General features: G+C 38.6%; 2 protein-coding genes across 2 annotated transcripts in view; both read left to right on the top strand.

Moving 5' to 3' along the window:
* The window catches only part of LOC106957585 (latent-transforming growth factor beta-binding protein 2), a 125,448-nt gene extending 108,640 nt beyond the window's left edge, over positions 1-16,808 (top strand). Inside the window, 10 exon segments of the mRNA XM_015048975.1 lie at positions 3,307-3,435; positions 7,181-7,315; positions 8,791-8,988; positions 9,071-9,163; positions 9,296-9,424; positions 10,895-11,035; positions 11,166-11,339; positions 11,433-11,678; positions 11,824-11,976; positions 13,816-16,808. Coding sequence (XP_014904461.1) covers positions 3,307-3,435; positions 7,181-7,315; positions 8,791-8,988; positions 9,071-9,163; positions 9,296-9,424; positions 10,895-11,035; positions 11,166-11,339; positions 11,433-11,678; positions 11,824-11,976; positions 13,816-13,991 — 1,574 coding nt within the window. The 3' untranslated portion in view covers positions 13,992-16,808.
* A 651-nt stretch (positions 16,809-17,459) lies between these two features.
* The window catches only part of pomt2 (protein-O-mannosyltransferase 2), a 14,985-nt gene continuing 13,930 nt past the window's right edge, over positions 17,460-18,514 (top strand). The window contains exons 1-2 of the mRNA XM_015048966.1: positions 17,460-18,223; positions 18,301-18,385. Coding sequence (XP_014904452.1) covers positions 17,946-18,223; positions 18,301-18,385 — 363 coding nt within the window. The 5' untranslated portion in view covers positions 17,460-17,945. The remainder of the gene's footprint in view (positions 18,224-18,300; positions 18,386-18,514) is intronic.

Here is an 18,514-nt window from a genome sequence, read left to right as displayed (position 1 = left end):
CCCTCCTTTGAGTTTTTGGGGCCATAACAAAAAAAAGGAAAAAACCAGTTTTTTTTTTTTTTTTTTTTTTTTTCTTTTCCCCCCCACAGCAAACGTCACCCACAATTGTGCTATAATGAGTGCACACAAGCCCTCCTTGATGCTGTGGTTATTGTTTTTAGTTTTTAGTCACACTCATAGTCATAACTTCCCTGAAGCTATGCCATGTCTTTAACAAGGCTTTCCTTAAACAGGAAATTGTCTGTGGTTACTCTCTTGCCTTGTATAAATGTATAGGACTTAGATGACTTTTACTTATTTGTTACACTTTGATAGTTCTTTTTGTCATAGAGGTATGACCACAATATGCCAGATGAGTTTGTTTGTTATTACCTTAGATAGGTTGTGGATCTTACAGTGAACCTCAGAGATTTACAAATCTCTATACTTATGAGGTTCAGTAATCTGGTTGCACCACTATTAAGTTGTCCTTTGTAGGAGTCGTTTTCAAAAGTTGTTCAACTCTCTGAGGTTATTAGGACATGTTTTGCTCACAAGCTTCTAGATGACATTTCCTCAGTATGTTGTCAGGTGTTTCAGAACCTGTTAATCACTCATTCATCTAATTCAAGTGGGTGGCAGTAAGGAAATACTTTAGAGATGTAAGAGAGTTGGAAGCCACTGGTCTACATGATATGTCCCCCATTTAAATGTGGATAAGGTTTTGAAATATTTGATTATGTACTTAGTTTTTACATTATACTCTGGCGTATTATACTCACATGGGCGTGAACAAATTTCCGAGCAACTATTGCCCAGAATATATGGGAAAGTATGGAAGGTGTAGGGTGCATAGTGGTGGTGTATTTTCACCACCACTATGCATATATGATGACATGTAAGATACATCTCACTATAATCCCTTTTTATACAGAGATCAGAGCACATCCTGATCCAGAAACAGATTTTCCTTTGTCAGATTATAAGGACACATGGTTGTTAATAACATCAGCCTCATCCATTCCATTAAACTCCTTATTCTATTCTCTGATTTAGTTATTTTTTTTCCCTGTCCGGAAATTTACAGCACCAGTAGTATCCTTACATAAGTCATTATTACATAGAAAAAGTATTTAAAAAATCATCCCATTTCTGGTGTAAGGTTAACTCTTGGTGTAGTTATCTCATTTTCTTTTAATTTTTCATTTTCTTTGCCGACAAACCATTAGTGCTGTGATTAGCACGCCAAATTCTCCTTAGATGATACATGCAGATGGCTTGTCGAGTATTCCTGTCACTCAAATTATCCAGATACACAAAAGAATAAAGGCCATTATATTTGCTTTGTTCTTGACGTGCACATTCCTCCAAGTATGATAACTTGATTGCATCTCGTTGCAGCATATGGTTTGCAGCAGATTCTTTGCTCCGTTTTACACATGAATGAAATGCTGCCTTCAGACGCTGATGATTTTGTTTATTAGCCTTCCCTCTCAGACCTCCCAGCTGGCTGCCGCTTTCATTCCAACATTCACAACTCCACTTGAGTTCTGCACAATTTATAAAAATGCTCCACAAACTCTATACTAATTATTCTATCCTTGACTCAGCCCCAGAAATATTTCTCTGAATTTTCTTTCAGCTTCTTCTCCAGTTTAAGTCTCAAGCTTGAATGAAAACCGAGTGGGCTGGCCGTTTTCAGTACAGAGTGCATCTGTTCATCCTCCATCTTCTTATCTTGCAGCCAGTCAAGCCCACAAGTATATTCTAGCAATTTTGGTTCTTTAGCATTTCCTGACAAAAGTTCTGCGAACAACAAAGACAATTTTGTCTGTGTGGGTTTATTAGCCCCTGTCTCTGACCCCTGAGGTATGTTAGAAGCATTTCCAACTCAGAACAGAAACTGACTCAGGATTACTGTTCCCAAGAGCTCTGAAAAGGCAGTTGTCTGTTCTGCAGGAGAAAACAGAACTCTAGCTGTGTGCACCTTTCAAATCAAGCATGTTGTGGTTTCTCAAAACCACTTTCTATCTTTTCTCAACTCACACAGCAGTTGTAGAGCAAAATAAAAGACCCCTAGCCCTTACCCTTCACTTATGTTTTCGTCCTGCTCTTGTAAAACGTTTTAAACCTCCCTCTTTCATCGCATAATTAAGCACTGCATCGCACAAAATCCCAATAAACTACACTGTTTATAACGTGAAAAATTCAAACCATGAATACTTGTCCAAGGCTCCACATATAATGAACATTCTATCATTCGTTCTATAAATTGTTTCCTTTATACGTCTGAAATGTTTTGCTGTCACTGTATTTATCATCAGATGTACATGTCTGCTGGTAAACTTGCTCAAATTGCATTTCTTTTCTCATCGTTTTGATGTAATTGTGTTTTTCTCAACTTGAGACGAGTTACTAAAACTGGAAACTGACAGAGTTTGCGTCAGCAGGCTTGGCAACCAGTGGGACATCAGACAGAAACCAGTGGCATGCCTAACTGACCAGAGGACAAAATCATGTGACAAAAGTGTGAACAATAAACTCTCTGATTGTTTTTTAAACAATTATAATCAACCTCATGCTTCTGCCGTTTCGATCTTTGGCCTCTCTACTTTTGCAGGAGATGCCAAGAAATACTAAATCATGTATGTAAGAAATTGCTAACAAATGTTGCCGTCAAACAACACTTGGTGGGGAATCAGCAGAGCTGTGAGAAGGTCTAATGTTAACAGCCTCAACAAGCCTCCTTTTTACTGACAAACAGCATGTTGTTCTTCACATTTATCAAACTTGCTTTATGATTTACTACTGTACATGTGTTTGAGATCCACCAGGATCCACCTAAGAAGCACCTTAAAATCTCTAAAGGCTTTTTTGTTTAAAAAAGTTATTTATTAAAAAGACTGGATTTGATATTTGGCAGGAATATGTCAAAAAAAAAAAAAGTCTTTATGCCAGATCTGAAGTCTGTTTTTCCCCAAACAGCATGTGAAGTATCAGCACACTTGGCTGCAGCTTCTTACTTCTTTGCCATAGCGAAGAGGTTGTGGCAGATCCACGCTGCAATCACTGGCTGCAAAGCGAATATTTGAAGTTGAATGATGACCAGCAAAGTTTGAAAACCTCTGTAAAAAATTACGCCATCCATATACTGTTTCTGACATGTTATGATGGCAGTGATCTGTTGTTATATAATGGTCCGAGTGGTAGTCTGCATGTGGTACAGTTATTTAGGACAAGCAAGGCATGTGTTTACGGATTCAGTTTGAATGTCTGCTGTGCAGATTGAAAGGGTAAATATTCACGTTGCGCTCACTCTCCTTGCAGATATCGATGAATGCAACAATGAGACCATCTGTGGGAGCCACGGCTTCTGCGAGAACACAGCCGGCTCCTTCCGATGCCATTGTGACCAAGGCTACACCAACCCACCCGGAGATATTACCAGATGTGTTGGTATGTAACTGCTATCACCTGAATTATTGAGTGGCTAGAAACTGAGATTTTATGTTTGTGCAGTTGTGAGTTTGTGCATTGTTCTACATTTGAATCTAAATGCAAAAACAGACCTGCTCCTGAAACAGCAATGCTGTTCTGCCTATTTAAACAAGGCATTTTGCATCCTTAGGGGAAAGTCTGCACATATTTATGTCAGTTTATGTACACCGCAGCCAAAAAAAGCAATGCATTCTCAAAGAATGAGCGAGCCGTGTTGTTACACTGATTGCGATGTAAAAATGGCCATCTGCTGAAAGCTGGTGGTAATTTTGGCTCAGATTATAAAGATGAAAATGTGATTTTCTGCAGTCCTGGTTTTACAAAAACGGGTCAGAAATGTCACAAAAACTAGAATTCATCCTCTCAACTGAGCCTTATTCAATATTTTTGCAAATCAGGCTTGCTACACTAACATCCTGCAGACATTGCCTACTTTCTAGACTGAAATATATATATAAAAAAGTCCTTTAGATTCATTTTATAATATAAATTCACAATGAATTTGTGGCAGACATTTCTAATTGAGCAGAGAAGAAAGAACAGAAAGAAGAAAAGTAGCACACAAGGATGGAAGGAAAAGAGGGAGGAGGGCTGTAGAAAACCATGTGAAATATTTTCTATCTAATCAAATGAGTAATCTAAATTGTATTTAGTTATTTTTTTAAGTATATAATAAACTTTTTAGGATTGTGGAAAATACTAACGATTCTTGGCTTGTCCACAGCCAAGCATTGTAGCTCAAGCTGCTTAAAAGCTCCCACAAACTCAGGCATACAGTGCGTGTTCTGTGAGCCGCTCACACTGTCTGCAAATGGTTACGATTTCATATTCAAGCGTACCCATTGCGTAGATTTCTTGTGAAGGTTTGATGAGCTAGTTGGGTTCTCCTCAGACACCGCACACCTATTAGTGCAGCACAGAGGGGCAGTCTGACTGCTGCGCCCCCATTTGACTGCACATTTCTCTTTATTTCTTAAATAATTTACTGCTTCTGGTTTTTGTGGCTGATGAACTGTAACATGATAGGCACAAACAAGTGCAAATCATTAACTTCTGCTGGATTTACCATGTGTATTTGAATCTGCATATACTTAGTGCAGGCTGTTATTGAATCTGATACATGTGCAATGAAGTTGTAGCAAATTTAGGAGCTTTGTGTTCTCTAAAGCTGTGGTTTTCAACCCTCATCATGTTTTAGATGTTTCTCTGCCTCATCTGAATCAAAGACATTGGATGCATTACCACCTCAGCATGCGATTAAGTGCTGCAAAAACCTGGCAGTTACCCAATTATTTCCCTGTGGAGGCAGAGAAACACCTAAAACATGCTGGATTCTAGCTTCTTGACCCAAATGCAGACTCACAAGAAACTGAGGACCAGATGTTGTGAAAATTTATGTACAGTGAATCTGGACAATGAGACATACATATATATATATATATATATATATATATATATATATATACACACACACACACACACACACACACACACACACACACAGTGATGCGCTCTGGGATTCAGGGGGTTTGCCCAGCTCAGATTCTGTGAGGAGCTAATTAGGAACCAGCATATAGGGAATCTGCAGGATGAATGCAGTAAGGGGCTTACAGTATGGCTTATGGTTGAGGTGAGCTCTGAAGGAGAGGCGTGGATCTGGGTAAGCTCAGAAATGAGCTCAAGACAAGATGTGGAAAAAGTCAAAACAACGTGCATGGACAGTAATCTGACCAACAAGTGGGACCAAATGATTGATCCACCTCTCCTTAACGCTCCTGCAGCCGATTGCTGGAATCAGCTGCATGAACTCTCCCACATAGATCCTCTCTACAAGAAGAGCACTCACACAGAATACAAATCTGAATCCTAACAGCAGGACAGTTTGTCCAGAGAACCAGGATTAAAAATCATCAGTTTGTGTTCATTTCAACAGCAGGGGTTGTTGTGTTTTAGCTAGAAATGATTAACAAACAAAATCCAATCTAAATCTTTGGAAGTAAAGAAATAATTAGGTATCATTCACACTTTTTGCAAACTGTATACAAATGTATATATATTTCCTAAAAAAAAATTTTACAAAATGTTTTGCTTATTTTGAATTGTCTTTATTTCTGTGTAAATGTGAGCGAAAATACCATACACTGTTTCCCAAATCCTGACAGTTGAAATTAAAAAACTAACAATCTTCTACCAAGTCATTTATCCTCTAAAGAAAAAGGTTCAGTATTCCACATTAGTGAGTGCCAAGAGCATGCTGGCAGCATGTTGTGTGACACCTTGCAGCAATTACTGAAAATAAAGATTTCCAGTAACTGTTGATCAGCCATGCCAGTCATTTAAAAGAGCTTTAAACAAACACTCAAACAAAATATCTTCAGCGCTGGAATTCTGACATATTTCTTCTGATGTTACATAGTAGAGGACATGATTGGCGCCTTGTCCTTTTATAATCAGTTTTGACTGATTGCATTGTCCAATCAGGATTGTTGTGTGACTGCTGGATGTAATTGCTAGATGCTGAGTAAATATACATTTATATATCAACAAGAATCACATCTAGTTCCAGAGTAGGATATTGAGGCATGTTCTGTACTTGTTGGTGGAGTAAGACTTGGATCTGGAGAGAAGAGAGTGCATTGAAACAGCAGCCAGGCTCTGCAGTGTTAGTTGCTAGGCAAATATGGTAGATAATTTTTCTCAGGCTGTCATGTGAACAAAAAATGTTGCTCATCTATCAAAGAGAATCCCTGGCAACTATTCACTGAATATGAGGAGTATGAGTAAGAGGAGTTTGAGTGTCTTTATGGCCTAGTCATAAAGACAGAAACAACGTGCATGGACAGAAGTTTGAGTGTCTTTATGGCCTAGTCAAAGTCCAGAAATTATTCCATAAAACAAAAAAAACAACAAAAAAACACCTCAGCAAGTTTTGAAGATTGATTTTTACAGACACTATTTCCTCTGTGATGGTCAAAAACCTGCTCCTCCACATATGCAAAGCTAATACAGATACTGTATAATTTGCAGCTGGAATTGCAACCAAATGTGGCACTACAAGGTATTGCCTCAGGGGGGCTGAATAAATGCATAGCAAACCTTTCAGATTTTTACTTGTTAAAAAATGAGAAAAACTCACTTGTTGCTTTTACATTTGAAAATTATGCATTACATTGAGTAGCTTTATTATCACATAATACTCCTCCAAACGATATATTTTTGATTGGTCGGTGGGGGGGTATTATACTGTGGTTGTATTGAGACAAAAGTTGAAAAAGATGAAGAGATCTAAATATTTTTGTAAGAAACTAAATAGCTGACTGATTAGACTGGACCAGTCTTGCAGAGGTTGATGAGACATAGACTGTTCTTGAGAAAAAAGTAATTCAGTGGTTGTAGTAAGGATAAGCTGATATTCAATTCAGGATTTTTCTAAATTTCTCAACCTACTTGTGTGTTTTCTAACACTTCTAATTGGCCAGACTTCACTGTAATTACTCAATGTGGCCTTGAGGATTATCTAAATGCTTTCAGAGTTTCTCTGTATCTGACCAAGATTGCGCCTCTTTCACTCCACACTTACTCTAAGGCAAATTTGTTGCCAAGTTGTCTGCTTCAATTAGACAGATCGTCGCTGTTATTTGCACTGTGATTGTGTGCCAATCATGCCTACAGCATGCTTAACTCTCTTACTCTGCGTTTTCAGACCTGAACGAGTGTGAGATGAGCTCGGCGCTGTGCGGAGAGGCCCTGTGTGAGAACGTTGACGGAAGCTTCCTGTGCATCTGCCCCAACGACAATGAGGAATTTGATCCCGAAACCAACCAGTGCCGCTCCATGGGTATGAGTAGTCAGAGGACTTAATTCTCTATCCTATCGTCGGGAGACGGAGTTTTCCCTGGTTTAATGAGCCGTCTCTTATTATCCAAACAAGGGTGACAAGGAGGACATAGCCTCCTCTGTAAATGTTTTTTTAGATCTGTCTGTATCCATTCGTTTTAAAGGCTGCGACTGACTTTGGGTGGTTCACCTCCAAAAAATCTGCATTAGCCTAATCCCTGAGATAGATAATGATGTAAGTCCTACACAAAGATCAGAGAAGACCTAATTCCTTTATTTAGAAGACAAACAAAGATAGCGTTTTCTTACTGGCAGCTTAAGGTACTTTCTTCTTCTTTTACATAAATTGACCTTAAGTAACCTTATGAAAGAGATAAGGCCTTTTGAACAATTCAAATACAGGAGGTATACACAAAATTGAACACATTTACATTATTGAGTGGCGCACCCTCATTCGGGATGTTTTTACTTCTTTTTGGCCACTAAATCCCGGTTATGCCTCTGTATAGCCTTTTGCCACATTCCTCTGTTTGCTTTTGACGTGTGTGAATCAATCATGTGAGTCTGAATTGGTGTGTTGACTCACATGCCAGTGTTTCCATTTGGCTAAGCCAGCAGCTTAGGAGTGAAATGCCTGAGCCCTTCACAGTGGACAAATGAGCAGGCGACGGTAACGCACGGCCTGCTGATGGATGCAGGGTGAAAGCAGAAGCAGTTTACAGTTATTACAGTGTGATGATGTGCCAATAAAGTGTATGGCGCTTTATCACAATTGGATGTTTTAAGATCGGCTAACCAGTGTAATTTCAGACAAAAATAAGCTTAGTAAATCCAAAATGATGAAGTCATTCAAACCAATACCCAATGAGTAAAAAGTAATTGGATAAACCTAATATGTGGCTTTGGTAACGCCGTGAATGGCTCATTCATTCGCTCCTTGGGGAATTTTGGTAGGCCAGATGTTTGTGGGGTTCACCACTACTCCATGTTTTGTTCACCCGTGGATAATTTGCTTTCGATGTGATTCACCGGAGTCCCAAAGCCTATAAAACAACTCACATCGCATTTGCAGCACTTTGTCAGCAGCCAAAGCTCAGAAGCATCAGTCTCCAATCAGTCCAGTAATCCTTGAATATTAGTGACTTTGTTTCTCAGCATGTGATGTGTTGATGTTTTTTAGCCCTTATGTTGTTGGACAGGATTTATTTAGGGGCTTTCTTGATTCTGCATGTCAGCTTTGCAATAAACACGTTCAATCAGACTTTATTCACAATTTAAAAAGGAATCAGATATTATTAAAATATCTAAATATAGGTATCTGCTCAGGTTATCATTTCCTAATATTAAAATTAGTTTGGTCTGGAACATGTAGTTTGTGACAAAATTGCAGCAACAGAAGAAATCTGCATTTTTCTTACAGTAGTTCTTGTGATGTACTTCGTATCCTAATGAAATGCTTTCTTTGTTCGTTTTCAGCTGTTCCTGACTCTAAGCCGGTGTCTACATCCACTCACATCACTGAAGAGAGGAAAGATTGCTATTATAACCTAAATGATGTCAACTTGTGCAACAATGTCTTGTCTCATAACACCACCAAGCAGGAGTGCTGCTGCACAGCCGGCGCCGGCTGGGGCGACAACTGTGAGATTCACCCCTGTCCTCCTGTAGGAAGAGGTACAGCATGAGATCAACTCTCTGGAAAATGGATGTTTTCCTAATTTCAGCTCCTAGATTGTAACTTTTATGCATTTTACAGACGATTACAACCAGTTGTGTCCCCATGGCAACGGATTATTAACTTTACCTGGGTCTTCTTTACTGGGTCATGGAGAAGACCTGCGCTACAAAGGTGAGCATATTTGCTCGTAACAGGTCAAACTGGTTCAGAGAGGTGAAATATGATCATTGCATTTTTAGATTTTTTTTTTTTTTTTTTTTTTTTTACATTGAGCAGTAACAAGTGAATTTGTCTTTCCTTCAGATGCAAATGAATGTGAAATGTTTGGAAGCGAGATATGCAAGAATGGGCAATGTTCCAATTTCTTTTCTGGGTATACCTGCTACTGTCAGTCTGGATATTTCTACGACAAAATCAGGCTTGAGTGTGTGGGTAAGAATTTACATTATCTCACTTAGGCAGACTGCATTTCTTATTTATCTCATTCCTTCTATTATCTCATACTATTATCTGCAGCTTTTTATCAAGAATTCAGATAAGAATTAAGAAAATAAGAAGTGACAACTAATCTTTTCATGACACATATGCAGGTGCTTGCACGAGATTTTAACACTATGATAACCTTGATTAAAACAGTCGGTGTTATTCAAAATGTAACAAGTGAAATGTATAACAATTTAATTTCAGAAATTATTACTGCTGTAGGTTAACAAAAATGTGAATTACTACACATGTAATACAGTCTGTAGGAATGTTTGCCAAGGTTCTAAACAGCTGCAGTTTCAAATCCGCTTACACCCATCATCATTTCTACAGTTTAAGTAATAACAGATCAGACGAAGTGCTGATGTGACTAAACGTTTTCTCCAGTTATAAAAGCCACTTGTTGTTTTATCAGCCGGTGGAGGCCCACCGGCTGATAAAACACTCTGACACTTTAGAAAGCAAATTTTACTGTTTAGAAATATTTCCCTGTTACTAAAAACATGGGAAGTCATGGTGTGAAAATGAAAAAAGAGCACCACCCACTGGTAGCATTAGAGGGCAACATAGCTTGACATTGTAGTAAAGGTTAGCTAGTAACCTGTAAGCATATTAATTAACAAGCCGAGTGCAGCAGATAGCCTTAACTGTTCATATTGACTGTTAAGCTTGTTTTATGCTAAAAAGAATAGAACATTATTAAACAAATCCATTTTTTCCTATGTTTAAAATCAAACAAATAAAGGCCATACATCGGATTATTCTAACTGTAATAATAAAGGTGTTATATATATATTTTTTTTAGCATCAGCAGTAGAAATAACTGGTTCTTTACAGTTTTAAATAAAAGCAAATAGTCAATAGCAAAAAGTTTCATTTTTGTGTAAAGAAATCCATAGCAGCTTAGTTTGTACTTTAAATCTCATTTTTATATATAAATGTAAAAATCCCACAATATCACAGCATTCACACAAAGGTTTTAAATAAAAGTGTGCAAGATAATAAATATAATTGATCTAAAACAGAATGCCAGACCTGTGAGTCTCTTTTCTGTAGTCGCTTTATTTTAGACAGCTGAATGGAACTATGAAGAACCATGTAGTAAAGGGACATATTTATACATATTTATTTTTGACGGTATTTCCTCTTTCATTGTTCAAACACTGCATCCTTCCTTCTTGGCTTCCTTTTTGTGGTGTTTCCTCATTCTCTCTTCCTTTCCTTCCTGCTGTATGGTGTGATGCCAAACATCTTTCTTTCTTTGTCTATGTCAACTGGAAAGATTTCAAGACTGTCAAATTTCCCTTTTTTGTAAATGAGGGAAAAACAATGACAGTGTCAAAGCTAATACAATAATATTTTTACTTATTCCGAATCTTCTCTGATGGATTCGTTCCGTTCTTGTTCATATGTGGCCAGATTATGACGAGTGTGGATTTGGAAACCCTTGTGAAAACGGAGCGTGTGTGAACACGGCAGGATCGTTCAACTGTTTCTGCAGTCCTCCGCTAGTCCTGGACGGCACACAGCGCCGCTGCGTCAGTTTCAACACAACAGAAGGTCTGACACTCACTAATGAGCAGTATTTCTTTTTGCTCTAGTTTTTTTTTTTTTTTAGGTGTGAAATGTTGTGCCGCTCTGATCTAACCTTTATTTCATTGTTTGTAAAACCTTCTTCTTTCTCTCCAAGACATCATAGATTCTGATCAGGATGTGCACGTAGATATTTGCTGGCGCCGACTCGAGGGGGACAACATGTGCGCAGAACCGATTGAGGAGCGCAGAACGACATACACTGAATGCTGCTGCCTGTACGGCGTCGCCTGGAGTGGTCAGTGTGCCTTCTGCCCCAGGAAAGACTCTGGTGAGGAGCAGGATGCACATCGCACTCTGGTTCTCTTGTAGACCTTTGTTTCCTGTAACAAACTTTAACGTTTTGCTTTGATCCGTCGTGCAGTTGATTATGCTTCGATGTGCAACCTGCCTCGGACGGAAGGCGCAGACAGCCTTCGAGAGCGGATAGGATACGAGTACGGAGTTGAAGAGCCAGAGCTTCCCCCGTACTGGGATAACTATGGCGGTGGCATTCCTGAAAGTGTTCCCATATTTACTGACGGTGACTACAGCAACCCGCAACCACCCTTTCGTGTCCCAGTCCTACGTCCAGGTGGGAGCCAACCCCAACCGCTGGATCGCTACACAGGTAGGACATACTTAACGTCCTCCAGATCAACCCTGCTCCTCAAGACACACTGCCCTTTATGTGCTACATGTTTTAGGTAGCTGTTTCTGAAATCTGATGTGATCTATTACTAATAGACTGTCTGTCTGCCTGTCTGTCTGATCAGAGCGGCGCTACGACAGCTTTGAGGGTCTCCGAGCGGAGGAGTGTGGGATCCTGAACGGATGTGAAAACGGACGCTGCGTTCGTGTTCGAGAGGGCTACACCTGCGACTGCTTCGACGGCTACGAACTTAACCTGGATAAGATGGCCTGCATAGGTGGGTTCTTTCCCTCAGCATCTCATGCATTCAGAATTTGAAGGACTGCGTCATAGGAATCTCTTCATCAATGCAGTAAGAAATCACTTTTATTGGGTTACTGTGAAGTTTTCCTGTCGAAGCTGAAAGCAAAATCTGATACTCGGCCTTCGAGCATAAGCTGTTCAGAGTCATATCTTTTAGATGATTTCAGCATCCTTTACATTGTCCAGCTCAAGGAGAAGCTTTGAGTTCAACAACCTTGCATGAGATTAGGTTTTATGTGAAAGTAATGAAAGCAGTGCACTCTGTAAAACATCGCTCACTAGCCTTTTGGTCTTAAATTTGTATGTTGCTCTCTGCCAAGAATGAGGAGACCTTGAATTTTAGCCACACGTATATCACATGAGATATTATATCTCTTTGGAGATATTTTGTTTGTCTTAGAAGAAAGTGAGGCTGTTTAGCAATGCAGAGGTGCTATGATTGGAGCCTTCTGTTTCTGTATGGGCTTTTTGCCTCCAAGGCCAGTTGTCTCCCCATGCAGAGTGACTGAACTCTGAGGAAACACGTGCAACTTGTGCCATGCGTCCTCTTATAAATACCGCCTCTCGAATTTCCCCAGCAGGACATGACGTAAACAGAACGAGGGTCATTTGAGACCGAATGCTCGGAAAAAGATACTCAGACCTCCCAAGATGGAAACAAGGAAACAGCTGAAGGCCAAAAGGAAACACTGTCGGATGTATTTTTAACGTAATTTCTAAGCATCCAGCGTTCAACAGTTAAAGCTCAGCTAACACACACTTGAGTGTTTTTCTTCCTGTGTTTCAGATCAAGTATTGGGCAACACGTAGGAGACTTATTTTTTTCTTAGATATACATTATTTTAATTGAACCTGATAAGCCAGAAAGATATCATCACTTTAATTTTATGCTTTTTTTTATTTCTTTATTTTATGATGAAAATGTTCCCTATATTTATGCAAAAACTTTGTGTTACCTATTGTTCATGCTGTATTCAAAGGGGAAACGATACTACTCAGTGTATGTCCTGGTAAACAGAGTACCTCGCAAAAGTATTTTACCCCTTGAAGTGTTTTTTTTTTTCTTTTGCATTTTATAATTGTATCATCTTCAGTTCCATTGTATTTAATGTGAGACCAGCACAATGTAGTGCATAATTGTGATACACCTTTTTCAAAAATTTGGGAAAAGTAAAAATTAGAATTTTATGATGTGCATTTGTACTCCGGTCTCTGGGTCAACACATGAGAGCCACATTTTTCTGCCATCGCAGCTGCATTTAAAGATATGTCTCTGCCAGTTTTGCATATCTAGAGACTGAAATTTTCTGTAACAAATAAGCTCAGATTGATTTACCTTTATCCATTCTCCCATCAACTCTGCAGCTCCTCTCTGTCCCTATTGAAAAAGAAAGCATCCCCAGAGCATGATGCTGCCATTGCCAAATTTCAATTCTTTCTGCCTTATCGGAGCTGATATTAGCAGAATATGCAGGGGTAGGATCTGCAGAAGTACAGTTAGTAACCCAGTGTTTTTTTTTTTTTTGTTGTGTTTGGTTTGTTTGCAAGCTGCGATTTATTTAGGTCAACAAAACTCAGTGGTCACCATCTGCTTGAGTCCTTTGCTTTCGAGAAATTCAGACTAACAGAAAATGCTGGAACTACAGGAAAAGGGAAGGAAGGAAGGGAGGAATTAAAGAAAGCAGGCCAAGGAGTAGGAAATATAAATTATGTTAGCTTTAACACCCACGAGGCCACTCAGCAACAGATGTGCTGCGGGCGGCTGTTGAATCACCCTGCTCACTGGCTTGTTACGTCTCCCTCTTCCCTGCAGATATAAACGAATGTGAGGACATCAGTGACAAGGTCCCCCTGTGTCAGAACGGCCAGTGCATCAACACGGAGGGGTCCTACCAGTGCACCTGCCTGCCCGGCTTCGTGGCCTCTGCCAAGCCACACAAATGCATCTCAGCAATCCCAGAGTCCACACTCAGGGGGGCAGAAAACTGAAAGAGAAACAAACTTTTCCTGCTTCTTAAAACCATCATCATCCCTGTGCTCTGTCCCCCCAGAGAGCCCGGCCGGCACTAAACCTCCAACAGTAACACTGTTCGTCCAAGCTTTTCCCCTTCCCCTCCCACATGTTCCTGACAGACACAATCGTACACAAGCTTTCTCTAATCCCTTCCCCTATTACACATTCAAGAGGACCAGGAACTGTGCATTGAATGTTTTACACGGGATTTATTGTTCACCACATTTCTGTTTGCCTTAAAGGGATTGTTTTTGAGACTGATTCTTTCATATATTCAGTGACCCCAGGCAAATTGATCTGCTCATATATTTTCCACGGTATTTTCTCTGTCAATTCACTTTTTTTCGAAGTTTGTTATTTATTTCATTGACATGACGGGCCTCTGAAAGTTTAGAAAGCATCCAGTTTCAGAGGTTAGACTCGGTTCCTCTCGTTTCTCACAGAGACTCTGTGAGGAGATGAATAATGTATTTTTTAAAGAGAAGGAATTTCTGAAGAATTTCTGTCATATATCATCTTATATCTATCTGGGTCAACAAAGAATTTTTCCCACTGCTGCCTTTCTTCAGGATTTCTGGACCGAGCAGCCAAACTTTCACGTTAAAAGCTCCAGCACCGCACAAGCTTTGACAGACTGTACGTATATATGAGGTTCTGTGAGATGTTCAGAAAATAGTGCTCCGAGTAGACTGTTTAGGACCATTTTCAAAAAAAAAAAAAGAAATGTAATACTAACCCCCATTTCTTTCTTTTATAATAGTATTGATCTGTTTCACGCTTTTACTTAAAAAAAGATGAAAAAAAAACGAGCCTTGTTTGCATTTTCTGCAAGAAATTCTGAAATAACAACAAGAAATGTATTTTATTTGCCATTGAATTTATTGACCATTGTCACCGAGAAAAAGGAATACTTCTTCAGACCATGCCCAAGTGTCCTCCACACTTATTGGCACCCCTTGTAAAGATGTGTAAAAATGCATTTGTATTTTATTCTGCAAGCATTATTTTGGAAATAATTTCTAAAATAAAAATACCCTCTCTAATTAGATTGAAAACTATTAAAACATTTTTTAACAAAAAATACTAGTGCCACACAAAGTGGTAACTCTTGTATTTCCTCAAAATAAACATAAATTAGTTGTTTTAGAATTTGTACTTTACTCTACAAAGTTGCTAAGAGTGTTTAAGAACTTTTCATTTTCGAACAATGACTTTCCTGACTGAAAGTCATTGTTCGAAAATTTATGAAGTCTTTGTTATACCTTGTTTGAAAAAAATTTCCCACATGTGAAATTTGCCCAAATCAACACAAAAATAGTTCCCCTGACAAAAAAAAAACAAACAAACAAAAAAAGTCAATCTCTTTTCATTTTTATTTAGTGAAATTTCTGAGTAGACAGCTGACGATTGATGAATCTAAGTCGGGTCCGGATCCAGACATTCAGATGTGAGTAGTTTTAGGTGTGATCATCATGACTCTCTTCTCAAGCTGCCCTGCTACCGCTGCACACAAATTCATCCCTGAACAATTTTTATGTTCCTTTTCTGTCATCGAGAAGTGTGCACTCTCTTGTTGCTTTGTGGAAGATTGGGTAAAGTAAAGGGCTCTGACCTATATATTTAAGGAATTTGATCTACCTTTTTATCATTACTAGGTCAAATTTTTAACATTGCGGCTGGTCAGCTCTAATTCTAGACCAAACAGATTTGTGAAAATACATTTTTAATTTTAGTAACGTTTATGCTGTTTGTGAAAAAAAGCACAAAACAATTTGAATGTTCCATTATTTTTTTCTATGCAGAACTCACTGTACATTATCCCCGCTGAATAAATGTTTTTAAATTAAAGGTTGTATTATCTAAATTAAATAGTGTAACGTCATGCTGCTTCAGTAAAATATGAATTAATTTGAATATTTTTTACACATCTTTACCAGGCTTTTGTTTGAAAGGTGCTGTATGTAAACTCAAAGGCCTTGTTGGAGAACTTTGGTATATTTTATGCAGATCAGGAGTTGCATATACTTTTTTTTAACGTATTCTCTTAATGCTATCTAGCAAAATCAATACTATATTTGACATTGCACATCAAATGAAAAAAAAAAGCCACCATTTCTAGCTTTTGTAGATTTATATCTGTTTGTTAAAATGTCTTTAAAGCATTTCTTTTTCTGTATGAGAAGAGTGACACTGTACCATAGGAACTCTGTGTATACCCTGCCCTATGGAGCAGACTACGAGTTATATAAATATATATATTTTTTGCAAGTGGCACCACTGTTAAGAAATAACAATTTTGTAATGCAAGCACCTGCTTATGTCAATCACAACATTGCAGCATTTTTTGTTATAACAGTAAACATGATTTATTCCCGTTTCTTTTGAATGACTGTGTAATTTATGGTTTATAGGCAACATAGTCAGTCATAAATGGCTTGTCTGTAATCATTAGCAGGTATTCTCTGTAGCACATTTAGACCTGATAACACCTGGACATGATGATTAAAGCTGATAATTTATGCCAATGGCCATCTTTCTAGATTTTCAATCTGCAGTTTTACAAATGATTTTATATGAAGCCAACTGTTCTTTGCTCTATTGTTCAAATATTTGCCTGATTTGGACTGGAGACTATAAATGTGGTAAACGCTGAGCTATTTAAAGTCTTTCAAACATTATTAACTACAGACAAATTAAATATTGTAAAGCTGTGGTCAGTATCTTGACTGTTCATTTTGTTTACCTCCTGACTGTAATCTGTATCAGTCATCAAAAATAAATAACAAAAAACGAACTGTGATGATTTCTTCTGTATGCTGTCATGAACATTCAGACAATTGCTTATGAAGCAGTAACATTAGTTCACTGTACTCTGCAGTAAGCTATAATAAGATCTGAGTTTGATCAAAACAGTGTACAATTCTTTAATTTTCATTTCAAACGTTAAACAATTCAATGGCACTAAAGATACAAATTGGGAACCTTCTGTTCCCAATTTGTATTGGGAACAGTACAAATTGTTCCCAATACAGAAAGCCATTCAAAGCTTTCTGTATTATGTCACACTCCAACCACAAACTTTCACATTTTATTAGTAGTTATAGAGTGCAAGGGCAATGAAACATGGTTTTCAAAGATAGATAGATAGATAGATAGATAGATAGATAGATAGATTATGTGATGCTGCCCTCTAGTGGTTGAATTTTAATAATGCGTCTATAGCGCTTTCCCTGCTGCTGTTGTATTTTTGTTTTTTCAGTCATCCGAATTTCTCTCCTTCCTGTCAAATTTAGATTTGTAGATTCGTATAATAAAAAAAAATTGGTTTTATTGAGAGCTGGACTGAACCAGTACGGCGATGGTCTGACCAGGAGCTCCAGAGTTATTCCAACTCCTCCCGCCCCCTTACGAAATTATCCTTCCGGCTTTCCGTACTGGGAAGAGAGAAGAGGGATTTTGGGAATTAGCGTTTTCTCCTGTGAAACACCGTCAACAAGTAATTTGTTCGCCTCGTTTTTGTTTCAATACATTTCCCAGAAGGCAGCGCATTCCATATGTATTTGTATTTGTAACGCTCCACTGTAGCATTTAGCTGCCTATAACGGTAAATTACGGCTATTTGCACCAGCTAACTTGGATTTAATCGCTAGTGATCGAGAAGGATATTTTGCTGGAAAACTAGTTTTCCACACAAAATGTTTTGAAGCTTGGGGATATCATATCTGATGATCATGTCTGCTAATTTGTTAAGTGAGAGAGGTAACATTAAATGGACTGATAGTGTTTACAATAATGAGAGCTGATATTTTCTATTAAATGTATTTTTATAGCTGCTATATGTTGCTTGCCTCTGTTAGCAGGGCATAATAAGAGCCGTATGAATCTGTAGCTACACATTTGGTGGTCATTTAAAAAGGTGCTATCCGCTAATGGAAAAAGAAGAATGCATTTCTCAGTGGCACAAAACGAGGGACAGTTCAACAGTACGAAACCGGAAAGTCTTCCCATCTCCAGCGCAGACCCATCAATCTCCAATCACTCCAGAATCAAAGATCAAACGAGATGACACCCCCTGCTCAAATGGGTCATCTGGTGATTTTTCAGCCAGAGCAAGTGTTGATTCCCCAAACCAATTGCTTCTCATTGTGGTAACAGGACTATCTTTCGCTACACGGCTCTATAAGATAACCGAACCCCCTCATGTGTGGTGAGTAAAGGTCGTAACCTCCTCTATGTTAGTACACCACTTCAGCATGTTTGAGTAATGCGTCCTTTGTGTTTCAGCTGGGATGAAACTCACTTTGGAAAGATGGGAAGCTACTACATTAACAGAACTTTCTTTTTTGATGTGCATCCTCCTCTTGGAAAGGTGAGCTGGTTGAGTATTAGTTTTATGAAGATTTCAGAGATCCCGCTTCACCCCTTCTCCTTTATGCTTAGCCCTTATTCCAGGGGTGTCAAACTCAATTTCACCGAGGGCCACTGCAGCATATTGGCC

The sequence above is a fragment of the Poecilia latipinna genome, unplaced genomic scaffold (assembly GCF_001443285.1).
Source record: "Poecilia latipinna isolate Pla-1442-1.1 unplaced genomic scaffold, P_latipinna-1.0 Scaffold43, whole genome shotgun sequence".
NCBI lineage: Eukaryota > Metazoa > Chordata > Actinopteri > Cyprinodontiformes > Poeciliidae > Poecilia > Poecilia latipinna.
Note: the sequence above shows the minus strand (reverse complement) of the source record. Positions and strands in the feature narration are given on the sequence as shown.